General features: G+C 40.0%; 2 protein-coding genes across 2 annotated transcripts; one reads left to right on the top strand and one right to left on the bottom strand.

Annotated features, from left to right (window-relative positions):
• The first annotated feature begins 361 nt into the window (after positions 1 to 361).
• On the top strand, positions 362 to 13,066 carry LOC144195873 (DNA polymerase epsilon catalytic subunit A-like). Its single transcript, XM_077715734.1, has 48 exons — positions 362 to 539; positions 631 to 760; positions 839 to 919; positions 1,168 to 1,212; positions 1,289 to 1,381; positions 1,448 to 1,602; positions 1,724 to 1,868; positions 1,956 to 2,036; positions 2,115 to 2,222; positions 2,301 to 2,411; positions 2,500 to 2,585; positions 2,685 to 2,804; positions 3,026 to 3,158; positions 3,229 to 3,342; positions 3,413 to 3,625; positions 3,920 to 4,027; positions 4,107 to 4,235; positions 4,322 to 4,424; positions 4,522 to 4,668; positions 4,749 to 4,894; positions 4,975 to 5,123; positions 5,216 to 5,308; positions 5,379 to 5,681; positions 5,787 to 5,982; positions 6,069 to 6,283; positions 6,351 to 6,453; positions 6,533 to 6,613; positions 6,792 to 6,914; positions 7,038 to 7,244; positions 7,451 to 7,663; positions 7,740 to 7,883; positions 7,954 to 8,094; positions 8,192 to 8,345; positions 8,426 to 8,532; positions 8,676 to 8,852; positions 8,947 to 9,170; positions 9,289 to 9,509; positions 9,679 to 9,883; positions 10,114 to 10,287; positions 10,413 to 10,538; positions 10,799 to 10,931; positions 11,009 to 11,210; positions 11,537 to 11,668; positions 11,740 to 11,933; positions 12,008 to 12,208; positions 12,286 to 12,411; positions 12,578 to 12,667; positions 12,749 to 13,066. Exons 1-48 carry the CDS (start codon positions 475 to 477, stop codon positions 12,869 to 12,871), a joined length of 6,870 nt encoding a protein of 2,289 aa, XP_077571860.1. The 5' UTR covers positions 362 to 474; the 3' UTR covers positions 12,872 to 13,066.
• Positions 12,892 to 16,781, bottom strand: LOC144195872 (P2X purinoceptor 2-like). The gene is made up of 12 exons (XM_077715733.1): positions 16,523 to 16,781; positions 16,063 to 16,198; positions 15,917 to 15,988; positions 15,759 to 15,834; positions 15,576 to 15,672; positions 15,262 to 15,374; positions 15,052 to 15,167; positions 14,716 to 14,846; positions 14,553 to 14,643; positions 14,403 to 14,468; positions 14,240 to 14,328; positions 12,892 to 13,787 (listed from the first exon to the last, which is right to left on the bottom strand). Exons 1-12 carry the CDS (start codon positions 16,660 to 16,662, stop codon positions 13,688 to 13,690), a joined length of 1,227 nt encoding a protein of 408 aa, XP_077571859.1. The 5' UTR covers positions 16,663 to 16,781; the 3' UTR covers positions 12,892 to 13,687.
• Positions 16,782 to 16,972: the final 191 nt, after the last annotated feature.

Below are 16,972 nucleotides of genomic sequence, written 5' to 3'. Positions count from 1 at the left end.
GTGGTAGTTGTTGTTGTGGTATTAGCAGTTGTACCACTGTGTTATTATTGTTATTGTTGTTGTTGTTGTTGTTGTTGTTGTTGTTGTTGTTGTTGTTGTTGTTATTGTTGGTGGTGGTGTTTTCCTCCCAAAATCTTGACACTTTTAAGTCGTATGCTTCTGCTTTGACTGCATGTCCCAAATATGCATACGGAATAATTTTAATAAGAAAGAAATCTGAAAGTGTAATTAAAACACCGTTGTCGGTGTATTTCATGAGTGACTGCGTTAGAAATAAGCAATCTTTGCGAGAAGTATTCGATGCGCTGATCTCGCGAGATCCAAAAGAACGCGCCAAACTAAGAAATAACAAGACTTGTGACCCAAAGAGCAACAAACGACAACCTGTCATCCGATGAAGAATCAATTCCAGACGTAACACGAGATCCGAGCAAGTAATCTCCTTTTTGGTCAGTTGTCATCTTACGGCGCACAATGGTCTACCAAAATAGTGGAAGATTCAAATCGGGCTGGGGTAAGAGTGGCGACCAGGAGAACCAGTAAGTAATCCCCGTCCGGATGTAAACAAGACAGTATTCAGTTGTATGGCTTTAGATGAGTGAATCATGGAGATGCAATCTTGAAAACTAGGGACGATGGTACCTCAGCCCTCAAGAGGCTGGAACGCAGCCAGTTTACAGATGAGATGGACAGTCGCTTCGGGTTCGACAGGATAAAAGAACCCGGAGAAAAAACCGGCTGGTTGATCAACATGCATCCTGTAGGTCAACATTAAATTGCTCTCTTTGCCTTTATGATCTAACCAAAATATATGTTGTGTAATTCTTTTTACATTCAGGCTGAGATCTTGGATGAAGACAAAAGGTTGATCAGTGTGGTGGACTATTATTTTATCCAAGAGGATGGAAGCAGGTTCAAGGTGCGTTTGGGGATCGTATTTGCACATTCAGGCTCATTAATTATTCATGTGCGTATTTGCATACCTGTCAAACTCGGCCAATTGCTTCCCTCAATTGGCATATTTACTCACAAAAGTTATTATACGGCGTGCACAGCTTGAAATGAATAAAAAAAAGTGTAAAATACGGGAAAAACGTATAAGTTGACAGTTGGTATGAATTACCTAAAAATATGTTACATTTATTTGGACGTGTACTCCGTCTTTAGGTCGCACTCCCGTTCAAGCCCTATTTCTATGTCGCCACAAAAAAGGTAAGATAAGCTTAAAACCTAGTGTTGCATACCACAATGTGTAAACACACATGAGAAAATCTACACTTGGTTGCAGAACTGCGAAAGAGAGGTCATCTCCTATTTGTCAAGAAAGTTCCAAGGAAAAGTGTCCAAACTTGAAATCCTCTCCAAGGAGGATCTGGATCTGGTGCGTCATAAGGGAATGATTAAAAAAAAAACAAGTCTTTAGCACTAAATGAGTTTTTTCACCTAGGCAAACCACCTGGTTGGACTGAAGCGAGGCTACATTAAACTATCATTCAACACAATGGACGACCTCATCAAAGTCAAGCGAGAGATTTCCCCAACAGTGCGAAAAAACAGAGAAAGAGAGCAGTCAAATGATATCTACACGTCAATGTTATCCAGGTACATTTCATTGAATAAAATGTTAAATCATTTAATATCTATTTTTTTTAATCGATCAACAGTTACATCAATTAAAACCGTGCTGCTCACCCTTTGGATTTGTATGTTTCTGGCTTTGCAGTGCTCTATCGGGTGGCAACGTGACTTCAGCGGAAGAAGACGGGATGTCCAGAAATATTTCTGACCAATTAGACAACATTGTGGACATGAGGGAATATGATGTACCCTACCATGTGCGCGTGTCTATTGACCTCAAGATCCATGTAGTGAGTACAAAGGTCTACTTTTGGAGAAAATGGATACATGAAAGGGAATATGCCTCTAATAATCTCATTTTTATTATTCTTTGTCAGGCTCATTGGTATAACATTCGATTCAGAGGCGGTGCTTACCCACCAGAAATTGTTCGTAGGGAGGATCTTGTTGAGCGACCAGTAGGACTCTTATTTTTATTTTTTAAGCTGAATATTTAATCTTTTGCCTAAATAAATCGCTTTTCTTTATTTTTTTAGGACCCTGTCGTTTTGGCTTTTGATATAGAGACCACAAAACTTCCACTGAAATTCCCAGATGCAGAGACTGATCAGATTATGATGATCTCATACATGATAGATGGACAGGTGGATTTTATTACTCTCCTTTTGATACTTATGCAGTGCTTGTGTCATTGCAACCTTACTTTTGCTTTCCTTTTATAGGGCTTCCTCATTACAAACAGGGAGATTGTCTCTGAGAACATTGAAGACTTTGAGTTCACACCCAAACCAGAATATGAGGGTCCTTTCACTGTTTTCAATGAAGATGATGAGGTATATGTCATACCAGATAACCTGCTAAATATGTTGTAGTTAAAGAAGTTAGTATAGTAGCCCATAACATGTTATTATAATACAACAGATGGCACTTCTTCAGAGATTTTTTGATCACATCCAAGAGGCGAAGCCCAACATCTTTGTCACATATAACGGGGATTTCTTTGATTGGTGAGCAGTCTTGTATATTTGCTGCTTTTTAACTCAATTTTAACAGATTGGGTCAACATCTTTTAGTTTTGACTTTTTTTTTAATGATAAATTCTCTAGGCCTTTTGTAGAGACACGAGCTACCGCACATGGACTCAGCATGTACAGAGAGATTGGTTTCCAAAAGGATGGCCAGGGAGAGTACAAGTCCAGTCAGGCCATCCACATGGACAGTTTTAGGTGTGTTATACTGTACTTGAAAAAGTATCTACAAAAAATATCTAACAGCACAATATTGTTATGACAAGTGGATAAAGATTGAGTGACCTGATGCAATCTTTGGTAAAATGTTGGCAAACATGTGCACAATCAATAGTAGTGCAATATGTCATATTTACTATGGTGTAGCATATCATTCAATATGTATAGCTTGATTTCTGAACTATTTTTTAATGTGTAAGGTGGGTCAAGAGAGACAGCTACCTGCCAGTGGGAAGCCACAATCTGAAAGCTGCAGCAAAGGCTAAACTGGGCTACGATCCTGTTGAGTTGGACCCAGAGGAGATGTGCCGCATGGCGACAGAGGAACCACAAGTATGAACTTTTTTTTTTTTTTTTTTTTTTAATAATTAGTGATGTTTCAATCTGTTTTCTCTCTTTTCAGACATTAGCCACATACTCTGTATCAGATGCTGTGGCCACATACTACCTCTACATGAAGTATGTTCACCCCTTCATCTTTGCTCTGTGCACTATCATTCCAATGGAGCCCGATGAGGTTTGTTCTAAGTCCATTAACTGTAACAGGTGACTGTTTAGACACTCGTTCTGTGTTCCTCTTTTAACAGGTGTTGCGTAAAGGCTCTGGTACTCTATGCGAAGCTCTGCTCATGGTGCAGGCCTTCCATGCCAATATCGTCTTTCCCAACAAGCAGGAGCAAATCTTCAATAAGCTGACGGATGACGGCCACGTCTTAGACTCTGAGACTTACGTCGGCGGTCACGTAGAGGCGCTGGAGTCTGGAGTCTTTCGAAGTGACATTCCCTGCCGTTTTAAAATGGTAATGTTCACCTTGGGACTCCTATGTACATATGTTTATCCAGCAGTTGTAGTCATCAGTGGCTTCAGTAGGCAACATTTTTGTCCTCATTGAGAATAAACATTTCAGTGACATACTGTAGGATTGACATTGCGTCAAATAAAAGTTTCTGTATTTTCTGGACTATCTGCAGTAGCTTCATCCAGGGTTCCCTTAAAAAGCCTGGAAAAGTATTGAATTCTGTCTAGTCTTAATTGACTGATAAAGTACTGTACATGTACATACATGTGTGTGTTTCTGTGAATTTGTTGACAGAACCCAGCTGCGTTTGATTTCCTGCACCAAAGAGTTGAGCAAACAATCCGTCATGCCATTGAGGAAGAAGAGAAAATCCCCCTGGAGGAAGTCACCAACTTCAATGAAGTATATGGATTTTCCCAACTGCCCCTTTTATTGGTTACCTTCTCTCAATAAGGGTAAAGAACACTTTTTTGTTCTTCAGGTTTGTGAAGACATCAAAAAGAAGCTGAATTGCCTTAAAGAGGTTCCAAATAGGATTGAGTGTCCCCTCATATACCATCTTGATGTTGGAGCTATGTACCCCAACATCATCCTCACCAACCGTCTGCAGGTAAAAAAGGGGAGGAGTTGTAATGTGGTGCAGAAAGATAATTGTGAAAATGAATTCTCTCAACATTGCCCTTTATTCTCATCCAGCCATCTGCAATGGTAGATGAAGCCATTTGTGCTGCCTGCGACTTCAATAAACCAGGCGCCACTTGTCAAAGGAAGATGGCTTGGCATTGGAGAGGGGAAATCAGTGAGTTTGTTTCACATTTTGTGTTTTTAACATTTTCAAACAGAACATGGAGACATCTAAATAACTGTCATTCCCACCCGCATCTCGTCTGCCGCAGTGCCCGCCAGCCGCAGTGAATTCCACCGCATCCAGCAGCAACTAGAGTCTGAGAAGTTTCCCCCATATTTCCCTAATGGTCCACCTCGAGCCTTCCACGCACTCAACAGGGAAGAACAGGCCAAGCATGAGAAAAAACGTCTTGCCGGTCGGTATCCTATTTGCATAAACTATTTTGGTTTTACGTCCTCTGTCGAGAGCAGTTCTGACACTTTTTCTGTGTGTTAGACTACTGTAAGAAGGCCTATAAGAAGACGCACGTTACCAAACTGGAGGAGCGAGTCACCACCATCTGTCAGAGAGAAAATTCCTTCTATGTAGATACTGTTCGAGCTTTCAGGGATCGTCGATATGAGTTTAAAGGGCTACACAAGGTACAAACCTGGCAACTGGGAGCAGCCACTTCTTGGAAATGCGAGCTTATCCATTTATTTTTTCTTGTTCTTTCCTTAAGGTTTGGAAGAAGAAAGTGTCCACAGCTCAGGAAAGCGGAGACGCAGCCGAGGTCAAGCGTTGCAAGAACATGGAAATCCTTTACGATTCTCTCCAGTTGGCTCATAAATGTATTCTAAACTCCTTTTACGGTTACGTCATGAGAAAAGGGTATGAGTTATTTTGTATTTTTTTTTATCCTTAAATTCAGTAGCCTGTTTAATCCACTTTGTGTGTCGCTAAACTTCTGGACTGTGCAATAGGGCCCGCTGGTACTCAATGGAGATGGCTGGCATTGTGTGCTACACTGGTGCTAATATCATCACTCAGGCGAGAGAGCTAATTGAACAAATAGGGTGAGTAGCATCAAGAAACCTTCATCTGAGAAGAAGCAAATCACTTTTTGTCATCTTTCCCATGATTTAGGAGACCGCTTGAGTTGGATACTGATGGTATCTGGTGTGTCCTCCCAAACACTTTCCCGGAAAACTTTGTGGTAAAGACCAGTAACGAGAAGAAGCCTAAAGTGACCATCTCCTACCCTGGTGCCATCCTGAACATCCTAGTTAAAGAAGGCTTTACAAACAACCAATATCACGAGTTAATAGACCCTGCATCACTCACATACAATATCAAAGCAGAGAACAGCATTTTCTTTGAAGTGGATGGGCCATACCTAGCCATGATTCTTCCCGCTTCCAAGGAAGAAGGAAAGAAATTAAAGAAAAGGTATTGCATATTTACTATATAAAACAATGTAAATTTGCATTATAATGTATAGTCAACTAGCATTATAGTTACAGTCAATAACTTAAAGTTGGCATTTTACATTAGGTATGCAGTTTTTAATGAAGATGGCTCACTGGCTGAACTGAAAGGATTTGAAGTGAAGAGGAGAGGAGAGCTGCAGCTCATTAAGATCTTCCAGTCCTCTGTCTTTGAGGCTTTTCTTAAAGGTACCACCTTGGAGGAGGTCTACGCCTCTGTAGCCAAAGTGGCTGACTATTGGCTGGATGTCCTGTACAGCAAGGTAGGTTTTGCCAAACACATTGAGCAGCCTTGTGTTTCTCTTGGAAAGATAATGAAATCCTTGTGTTCATTTCAATGGTCTTTCAGGCTGCCAACATGCCAGACGCTGAATTGTTCGAACTGATATCGGAGAATCGCTCCATGTCTAAAAAGTTAGAGGATTATGGAGAGCTAAAGTCCACTTCCATTAGCACAGCCAAGAGATTGGCAGAGTTTCTGGGGGACCAAATGGTGAAAGATGCCGGCTTGAGCTGTCGTTATGTTATCTCACGAAAACCAGAAGGTTCTCCCGTCACAGAAAGGTGGGACAACTTCACGTCTGCTAAATTGATTATGCAATACTGCAACAGCAAAATTCTCCCCTTTCAGAGCCATTCCTTTGGCCATCTTCCAAGCTGAGCCAAGTGTGACCAAACATTTTTTGCGTAAATGGCTGAAGATGCCCAGCCTGTATGACCTTGACATCCGCTCAGTAAGGATTTCAATCAAAAAAAGATTTTGTTTTCACCATAGCTTTGTTTTGCATCACCCCATGCCTCGTCTCGCTACAGATTCTGGATTGGAATTACTACATTGAAAGGCTTGGTAGTGCAATCCAGAAAATCATCACTATCCCAGCAGCACTACAACAGGTAATTTAAAAATATATATTAGTGATGAAGGGTTTTTAAGATGTTATAACTGATGGTTGCATTGCAGAGGGGATCATTGTACAAAAGCTTAAGTCCATTATACTAAATTGTTTTGGTGGTAAACAGTTTTTTTTTTACTATATATTATGTAGTAGCTTTAACTCCTTTTGATGTTTAGGTGAAGAATCCAGTCCCCCGAGTCCGACATCCCGACTGGCTGCACAAGAAACTTCTTGAGAAAAATGATATTTACAAGCAAAAGAAAATTAGCGAGATGTTCACCAGTGAGGGCAAGCGGCAGGTAGGTTATCTAAACAGACAATGTGTTCCTATTGGACAAAGAATAATCACTTTGTCAATTCTCTAATCAATCAGTTTTATTTAAATGTTAATCTGAGGAAAACACTTTGTGTTTCTTTTTCAGGTGGCTCAGCATGCTAAGGGCTATTCAGTTCCAGATATGGAGGACTTTGGGGTGACAGCTAAACCACTGCAGCCGGCTATCCCCATCAGCACAAAAAGGAAGAGATCCTCTCAAGGGGAGGATAGCCAAGTAGAGTCTCAGGATATTGAGCTCACCCTGTCATGGAGAGAAATCTTGGGCCCGCCCCCATCAATGGGCGAGACGAAGGTAAATAACTATTTAGTTGGCATATTAATATTGACAACATTTGACAGGAAAGTCTCCACAAGTTACTTACTTAGTCTTTGAAGTTTTATGAAAAATTGACATTCCATTTTCTCATGTGCCAATTCTTCTTGGTTCATTTAATCAAGAGGGGATGTAAACAACCATTTTTAGGTATATCTTTAATCTAAAAAATTGGTTATGTACAGGAGGAGATTCTTGTGTGGTTGCGTTACCATAAGAAAAAGTGGGAACTGCAGATGAGGCAGAGAAAAGAAAGACAGAAGAAAAGAAGACTGCTGGATGGAGAATCTCAACCTGTAGGCGGAGGCGTGATTAGGGATGGCCCCACCAAAGGCTTGGGAAGTTTCCTTCGCAAAACTGCCCGCAGCATTCTGGACATGCCTTGGCAAATTGTGCAGGTGGGCATATGGCTTCAGTTGAAATGGAATGGTAAATAATTACACAGTTGTATAATATATACGTGATTCTTTGCAGATTGCAGAAACTAGTCAACCTGGACTTTTCAAGTTATGGGCTGTAATTGGAAATGACCTCCATTGCATGAAGCTTAACATCCCTCGCATCTTCTATGTCAACCAGAAAGTCCCAAAACAGGAAGAGGGACCCACATACAAAAAGGTATACAAACTGCTGCTATTCCAGCTGCTATACATTCTCTATTGAACATATTTGATCTGTGTTGCTTCAGGTGAACCGTATGCTCCCCCGCTCCAACATTGCATACTACCTCTATGAGTACTGTGTGCCTGAGGACATGTACCAGGAGCACATCAATGAGATCAACGCTGACCTCTCGGCCCCAGACATTGAAGGGGTCTATGAAACACAGGTATACCATAAAGAACATTATGTCCAACTGTCCAATGTATACAGCAGGTACCTTGAAGTGATACAAATCTCATGAGCTTTGCTAATGCATCTCTTAGGTGCCACTATTGTTTCGTGCCCTAGTACAGCTTGGATGTGTATGTATGGTCAATAAGCGTATTGGAAGGGATGTGGCTGGAAGAGAAGCTGACACTTTTGACCTGGATCATCTGGATATGAGGTCTCTGGCCCAGTTTAGCTACTTGGAACCAGGTTTGAGCATTATATCAGCTTGTTGGTGTGATTTATTGCTTGATTTTACAGGAGACTGGTAATGTTTTCATTTCTTCTAGGGAGTGTTCGCCACATGTACCTTTACCATCACAGTCAGGGCCACAAGGCCATCTTTGGGCTTTTCATTCCTTCTCAACGCAAAGCCAACATCTTTGTTCTAGACACTGTAAGAACGATGGATTGTTGTGGTTTTTTGTCACCAGCTTTCTTTATGCACCCCAAAAATATTATAAAAATAGAGTAAAGTTCATATATCCGGTGGTTGGTTTTATACAAGTTTTTCAAGCTTTCTCATTTTCTCCCATGCAGGTGCGAAGTAACCAGATGCCTAACCTTAATAACCTCTACAATGCTGAACGTACTGCGCTACTTGAAAAAACAACAGAAGATCTACTGCCTCCGGACAAACACAATTTTGAGGTTCGCGCTGAAAATGATGCGAAGGCGATCTACCGTGCTCTACAACGCATATTCATAAGCTACAAGGTAAAAAAAGGACAGAAATCAGGCCCTTTTATGATCTATTATTACAATTTTTGGGGAGAAATGCTCAAATGTTGTTTCTATCGGTTATTTTTAGGAAGAGCGACGTGGGCCAACTATCATTGCTGTGCAATCCAACTGGGACTTGCTTAGACTAGCTACAGGGATGCCAGTTCTGGAGGAATTCCCAGTTGTGCCAGTCCATGTTATTGATGAGATCAATTACAGCGTGCTGGATTGGCAGCGGCATGGCGCCCGGCGTATGATCCGCCACTACTTGAATCTGGATAGCTGTCTGTCACAGGCTTTTGACATGGCTAGGTGGGTGATGTATAGATAAACTATAAAAGCCACTGTTGGAATTAGTCACCCTTTGGTGGACAACTTTCGGTTGCAGCAACAATGAAAAGTGAAAATCTGTCATCAATCTCCATTTCAGATATTACCACTTACCTGTGGGAAACCTGCCCAAGGATGTATCGATCTTTGGATCTGATCTCTTCCTTGCCAGACATTTGCGGAAACACAACCACCTACTGTGGCTCTCTCCCACGGCAAGGCCAGATCTTGGGGGCAAAGAAGCTGATGACAGCCGGCTAGTAATGGAAAGTGATGAACGGGGCTCAGTTGAGATTAACGCTCAGGGGTGCTACTCAACAGGTACTTCAATTCATGCATTGGCCCCTCTAGAAATGTGATTAGAATAATTTTGCTATTTAGAAATTACATTTTGCTCATATAAATGCAACAACATTTTCAAAGCTGAATGCAAGTTCCAGGTCTATTACATTCTAAGTCAATATTTATTTCACAATGCTCCAACTTGCAGTGTGTGTCGAGCTGGACCTCCAAAGCTTGGCCGTTAACACCATCCTCCAGTCGCAGCATGTCAATGATATGGAGGGAGGATCCAGTCTGGGTGTGAGTTTTGATGTGATACAGCAGGCGTCATTGGAGGACATGATGTCAGGACACCAAGGAGCTAACTCACTCGCCAGCTATGATGAGACTGCCCTCTGCTCCAACACATTCAGGTGAGTATACACAGTAGTGATTGACTGATATGAAAAAAATGCTGTTTTAATAAAAAAGTCAAACTCATTACTTATTGATATGCATCTGGCAGTGTTATGGCATTTTACATAAAGTGTAGATACAGTACTTATCATTCCACTACTAGTACACAGGAATTACACACTTATTTTGTTTGTTTGATTTCTACCCACTGCTTCAATTGTTTGTTTTTTTTTTTTTACATGAGCAGGATCTTAAAGAGCATGGTGGTGGGCTGGGTCCGAGAAATCACCCAGTATCACAACGTGTACGCAGACAACCAGGTGATGCACTTCTACCGCTGGCTTCACTCTCCCAACTCGTTGCTCTATGACCCTGCTCTACACCGCACTCTGCACAACATGATGAAGAAGGTCTTTCTCCAGTGAGTGATATACACCCTTTATTATTACTTATGTTTTTTAACCTAGACTAGTCGCCTTTAGATACATGGCAAAGGCTTTAACTGACGGGCCTCAGCAGTATAATAGTTGTTGTTGTGCCTTTCAGGTTGGTTGCCGAGTTCAAGCGTCTGGGCTCCACTGTGGTTTACGGAAACTTCAACAGGATCATCTTGTGTACTAAAAAACGAAGGATAGACGACGCCATTGGATATGTGGAATACATCACAAATAGGTTTGATTTTGGACTCTCATCCCGTAGCCTAGAAGCACCTGATTATTCTGGGTTTTTTTAGCACCTCCCTCTTGCAGTCATAAGTGATTCGTAAAACCGTAGACGCATTTGTAACTTTAGTAGTAACAGTACATACAATCAGTTAACCAAAGCCATCACACATAAAAAAAAATCAAAATTATGGTATTTTTAATCTTTGCAGCATCCATATGGGTCGGAATTTAAATTTGTGCCATAAACTTTTTTACTATGTCTTATAGCATACATTCCCGAGAAATCTTCCATTCTTTATCCATCTCCTTCTCCCGGTGTTGGGAGTTTCTTCTGTGGATGGACCCGGCTAACAATGGCGGCGTGAAAGGCAAACTTCCATCCAGCATTTTGTATGGCGAGGTCAGTCAAACTTCATTCCAGTGGCTACTATTTACCATGCATGCACCTCATTCCCAATGTGTGTTGGTCTCATTTAGGAGGGAGCCAAACCAGAGAAAAACATAGAAGGAGATGAGGATGCCAGCGAGGATGAAGAGGAGAATGAAGCTAATGCTCAGGAAAATGAGGAAGATGCTGTGGCAGATGAGGTGGAGGATTTGATTGAGAGCAATTGGAACATCATGCAGTATCTACCACAAAGTGCCTCCTGCCAGAACTACTTCCTAATGATTGTGTCTGGTGAGTTCGTAATGAAAATAAAGTGAACATATTACTGATGCTGTTTTTGTGCTCGGGCCAAAGCCGTGCAATCATTTTAATAATTGAATAATGTAGACAATGTTTTTATGCATCAGCAGAAGATAAGTCTCAATTTGCAACCCTCTAGTAACACTGTCTGGGACAGCTATTATAAATTTGAACCTTATTTAACCCTTTCTGGGTCAGCTGAAAAACAGCACAGTATTTAACTTTGGATCAAACCGTAAAATTCATAAAAATACTTAATTTGCATTGCTGTATTATCATGCACTACTTCTCATCTTTTTTTTTTTTTTTTTTCCCAGCTTACATTGCAGCAGTTTACCAAAGCATGAAAGACGAGCTAAAACGGAACACACCTGGTGCAACGCCAATCAAAAGACGAGGCGGCAGTCAGATTTCCCAGCAGCCAGTGGGGGATTTAAGCGCCCTTCCTGGTAAAATGCTTTTTTGGGGGTGAACTGTTAAACGGGGTGACGATTTCACTTATTTCAAAACTCTTCCACAGGAATAGTCGCCTTTTCTCAGGAGTACGTGTCAAGCGAGCTAACGCAGAACATTTTTACTATTACACAAAAAATCCAAAAGAAGGTGACTGGAACCAGGAATGTGAACCAGCCCTCAGAAATGTTCCCAGTTTTGCCAGGTTCACACTTGCAACTAAACAACCCAGCACTTGAGTTTGTCAAATATGTCTGCCAGGTGAATAAAAAAAAATACCTCAATGTTAAATCTTAGGTATTTTTTTTTTTTAACTTTATCTTTTTTTTTTTTAGGTCCTTTCACTTGATAGCAACATCGCCACCCAGGTAAACAAGCTTAAACGAGACCTCCTGCGTCTTGTAGAGGTGGGGGAGTTCGCCGAAGAAGCCCAATTTCGTGACCCTTGCCATTCGTACATACTGCCCGAAGTTATATGTCACAACTGCAATTTCTGCCGGGATCTGGACCTCTGCAAAGATCCATCTGTGGCACAAGTAACCCTACACCGGCTAATTTTATTTGTCGTGCTATATAATCAAATATGAATTATCTGTTTTTTCCTTATTTTCAGGATGGCTCCATTGTGCCCCAATGGTTTTGCTCCAACTGCCAGGCCCAATATGAGACTGAGTTTATTGAGATGGCTTTGGTGGATGCCCTGCAGAAGAAAATGATGAGCTACACATTGCAGGATCTGGTAAGTTAAAAGGAGTCAGAAAAACAAAAATTGCTGCATTGTACAGTGCGTGATTGCTTTTGAGAGTTTGCGTGAAATCCCACTGGAAAAGTGAAAAATAATATAACCTTGAAAGGGGGCTCAAGTTTGTCTGTATAGAAGCCAACACTTTAGTCTATGTTTTTAGGTGTGTACCAAATGTAAAGGAGTGAAGGAAGGAAACATGCCTCTCTATTGCAATTGTGCAGGAGACTTTGAACTGACGTTCCCAGTTAAGGTATGGTTTATCTTCATTTGTGTTCTTCTAATATTTTCACATTTATTTGAAACTATTTGTTTTCCCTTTTGCTTTTTCAAGAGCTTCTCCGAGCAGGTCAAAGTGTTTCGGAACATTGCGTATCACTACAAGATGAACTTCCTTGAGGAGACTATCGATTGGTTGATGGAGATGAGCCCAAACACAAACCTGAGTGATCCTTAAAGGCACAGTTAGCGGTTTAGGTTATCATCACTTTTATTGATGTTGCTCAAATGTTTGAAGAATTTAAGTGGCTGTACATTGTCCACACTTTGGGTCGTAGATATGCTTGTACTCTTGTCAAAACGATTTCTGGAAGAGTGTATACATAACAGCTTTAGATTTTTACTCTCAATAAATATTTTTTACTGTGTAATATGTCCCACGTAGTTGTACATTCTATTTTAAAGTATCATTGCATGCATATTCTTTCAAAACAACCATCAAACTGTAAAAACACAAGGAAAATCTATGCCTGTAAAAACATATTTTTTTCCCCTATGTACATTTGTTAGCATAATTGTATTTTTTCAAACGGAAATAATCTTTCACTAATCAGGGAAAAAGAAAAAGGATCCGTTACACTTGGAGATTTATTCCTACTAGCCATTCTGGGTTTCTGAAGTGTATCCCTATAGGTTTGAACAACCTCATAATCTTGTTCGCGAGGCCTTTCATGGGAAGTGACTCATTTATCTGATTACAGCTCATTGCTGCTCTTGTACATCCTTTCCTGTTGGGTCCTCTCTTTCCACATTAGGTTCAAAGATGATTCCGTGCTATTTACCCAAGTGTACTTGGTGTGGTTCCCCATTTCTTGTACTGTATGTGGTATGGGCCTCTTGTAGTAAAAAAATGAAAGATTTTGATTGGATAAGTTATACTATGGCTAAACTATTCAAGAGAACTACTTAGACATACTGTGAGACTTTGTGGCTGTTGCCACAGACCACAGAAAATGTTGATGCAGTCCAGACACTGAGCCGACTAATGATGACTTTACAATGGCACATCATCCGTCACGTCTGACTGGTATGAGCTGAAGCTGGTGATGTAAAGTAGTTGTGGCGGGATGGGCCCGCTGGGTTCATCAATAACCTGTGGAGGAAAATTGCACATAAAATCCCAGCTGCATCCTACTGTTGTGAAGCAACAAGCTACTCGTGTATATATTGCCTACTTCATTTCATCAGGCATACTATTTGAAACATTTCTTTATGGCCTGAAGTCACGTCACCTAATGTCAGTTTCCCATAACAATCTAGTCTAATCCTGCACATTTTAGCGGCCTTCACGTGACAAATGGTTGTTCGAAAAATATCAGAGTTTCGGTATTAAAATTGATTGAATAGCAAGTTGGCACTAGCGGTTTATATTTTCTATACTATTGCACATCAGTGCAAATTTTAGTTAATGTGTTTTTCTTAATGTTTATTGTAAGTCAGATTGTGTTTGTATACATAAGTGGCATCTTTTAGGGTTTCAGTTTCATTATTAATAGTTATTTTTCACTTATGTGGAGAGTTTTTTCTTCTAATGGGAAAACATTTGCGTTTGCTTACTTCGTCAAGCTTGCTCTCGCTGTAGATCTCATCCTTATCCATAAATGTCAACATAATCCAGTCGCAGAAAATGGTACACTAATGGTAGGATTGAGATTGCAACAAAAGGTCAGAAATTAAGTTATCCTAAAAGAAAAGATGGCATTACTCACAACTCCAACAGAAGTCAATGCAGTCACCGTGCTGATGATGGTTGGGATTGGGCTAAATTTACCTGCCTGCAAAGAATTAACATTGTAATGTTATGAGGTTACTGCAGCAACTCAAAAATAGCAGTTTGTTTTGACTGAGTCTATGCTTACTTGTCCATGAACAATGACATCCAAGCGTATACCGTAGGCCTTAATGAGGGTCCGAGACTCCACCCCATCCTTTTGATAATATTTGGAGAATCTAGTGATGAACATTGTTGCGATTAAAATTGACAACAAACTCTATTTATAGATGTAATTCTTTTAAATTCACCTGCAATAGTAACCAGAACTAGCCAGATCCTTTCTGACGTCCAGACGCCTAAAGGAATATGTGGGTTTACAGCGAGAAAGATCCACGTCCAAGTCACAGTCCCAATTAATGAACACACCAATCACACCTCCCTGAGAAGTGAGTAAACATAAAAAAAAATACTGATATTCTACAAGGAGTACTGCTTAGCATCTATTTGTATTGAACTCTAACAGCAAATACTCATTTATCCCATCAATGTGATATTTGGCCTAGTATTGGTTCAAACAAAAATTATTATTATTTTTTTTTATTTCTAATGCAAGCTAATGAATAAGCAATGGGTAACATACTAACCGTCCTACAAAGCTCAGTGAAGTTCTCCCGGGCTTGATGGGCAATGTAGCCCAATCGGAAGTTTGGACAATAGGGTTCCTTCTCCTCATCATACTGACATTGGTCCAGGTATTTTTGTTTGTTATGTTTGTTCGATGCATCCTTGATATTACCTCTGCCCGAGAAGACCAAGCATAAGTTGAGAGTTTTACTTTATGTACTTACTTTTATTTGTATGCATGTGTGGATCAGGAGAAATGTACCTCCGAGCATCAAACTTTGGGAAAAATATGTAGTTTCTGATGAATAAGGTGAAATTGATGGCTTCCGACAACGATGGTTCTCTGTAATCATAAGATTGTGGTTCAATTTCACTCTTCTAGGTCAATTTCTTTTCATAATTTCTGTTTTGAGTAAGTGCCGGATAACTTGCAAACTTGATTACTCGACTAGTGTTTGACTTTTTTTTTAAATCACATCTTTTGACTGAAAATGAATGCATGAGGAAGAAAAATGACTTCACATAAGGATCTGATCTTTCTTGCCTCTTGACAGCATATGCTTCAATTGGACACCAGGTTTGGATTTCACAAGTTTTGAAGGTGTGGTTGTAGTATCGAATGCATCTTCCAGTCCTCCTGCCTGTCAAAAAAAATTAAAAAACAGAGTAATTTATAACATGTAACTTTTTTTGTATTGTTTCTTTTGCTAAGCAGTAAAAATCAGACCATTGCCATTGAAGTCCACCTCTCCTTTAGTGCAGTCTGAGTCTTTTGTGCAGTTGGCATTTGTGATGCCAAAATACTACACACAAATAAGAATGGACATTCATAGTATTTACAGAATTTAGTTTAAGTATTTTTTACTGTATACATAAAGTCATTACCTCAGCACAAGTCCCTTGCTTCTGATCATATGTGACTTCTCGTCTCAGTATTGCACTAATGACATCCCCACCCTGACCGAGGCCACGGTAACAGAAGTCAATACTCTTTACTCCCATGAAGGAGCAAAGCAAAGTTGCATTTTTACCTCAAAAGGTCGAACATATTCCACATTGTCTAAAATTTCATCTCCACGGACAGCTGAGCCTTTCATGCGAGTGTAAACCGAGCTCTGGGGACGTGTTTCACTTTCTTGGTAAGATTTCTGACTTATGAAGACGTACCTTGAAGGGCACACAAAAACGCTGATGATGAGGATGCACAGCCAAATAATAGTGCTGAATTTTATTCCTAGACGTCAAATGAATATTTGTAAATTCTAAAATTTACATCCTGACCCTTTACCAAAAAATTGAATATCAAAGAATTTGTTTAACTATTGTGTGAAGAAATAAATGTAACCTGATATAGTATTTTGTAAAAAAAAATCTCTATAGGTTATCAATTGATGACCAATAAAACAAGTAATGTATGTAAATTGTTTTTTAATAACATTTTTACCATCACATGCATTTTGAAAATTTTAAATATTATAATGGAAAGCTTACCAGACAAAGTAGGTGATGACAATAGACTGAACAGCCCTGTATATGACCCCAAGAGTCATATTTTTAACCACCATGACTTTGGGGGTCTCATAGTCCCAAAATCCAAGGAAATAGTCTATTAAACATGAAGTGAATCCCATGGTTTTAAAATCTTGTTTTGCACCTCGTTGTTCTTAAGAATTTAACTATCCCAAATCAGCTTTAAATCTTCATCATTATTCTTTTTGTTCTCTGCCTCTGTCTGATTCCAGTGAGCATCTTAATGCATGATACTCCACTTGCACTGACCATAGCGGACAAATGGGCGTGGTCGGGATCACACGAACCCCACCCCCTACCCAATAAATCACATTGGGCTCCATACGTAGTATATAGTATATGACATTTACTGAATTAATTTAATTCCAAAAATTTCCTAGATTTGAACATTCATGAAATGTTCATGACCAT

Source organism: Stigmatopora nigra, chromosome 4 (genome assembly GCF_051989575.1).
Source record: "Stigmatopora nigra isolate UIUO_SnigA chromosome 4, RoL_Snig_1.1, whole genome shotgun sequence".
Taxonomy (NCBI): Eukaryota; Metazoa; Chordata; class Actinopteri; order Syngnathiformes; family Syngnathidae; genus Stigmatopora; species Stigmatopora nigra.
The sequence above is the reverse complement of the archived record's forward strand: the minus strand, read 5'-3'. Positions and strand labels throughout refer to the sequence as shown.

What these genes read in the sequence shown, in the direction of transcription:
- LOC144195873 (XM_077715734.1), top strand. Translation starts at nt 475, where the DNA reads ATGGTCTACCAAAATAGTGGAAGATTCAAATCGGGCTGGGGTAAGAGT. An exon ending in ATGACCTTGACATCCGCTCA is followed by an intron (nt 6,454 to 6,532) that starts GTAAGGATTTCA and finishes GTCTCGCTACAG; the next exon opens with ATTCTGGATTGGAATTACTA. An exon ending in CCAGCATTTTGTATGGCGAG is followed by an intron (nt 10,932 to 11,008) that starts GTCAGTCAAACT and finishes GGTCTCATTTAG; the next exon opens with GAGGGAGCCAAACCAGAGAA.
- LOC144195872 (XM_077715733.1), bottom strand. Translation starts at nt 16,662, where the DNA reads ATGGGATTCACTTCATGTTTAATAGACTATTTCCTTGGATTTTGGGAC. An exon ending in GGTGGACTTCAATGGCAATG is followed by an intron (nt 15,673 to 15,758) that starts GTCTGATTTTTA and finishes TTTTTTTGACAG; the next exon opens with GCAGGAGGACTGGAAGATGC. An exon ending in TCACTGAGCTTTGTAGGACG is followed by an intron (nt 14,847 to 15,051) that starts GTTAGTATGTTA and finishes CTCACTTCTCAG; the next exon opens with GGAGGTGTGATTGGTGTGTT.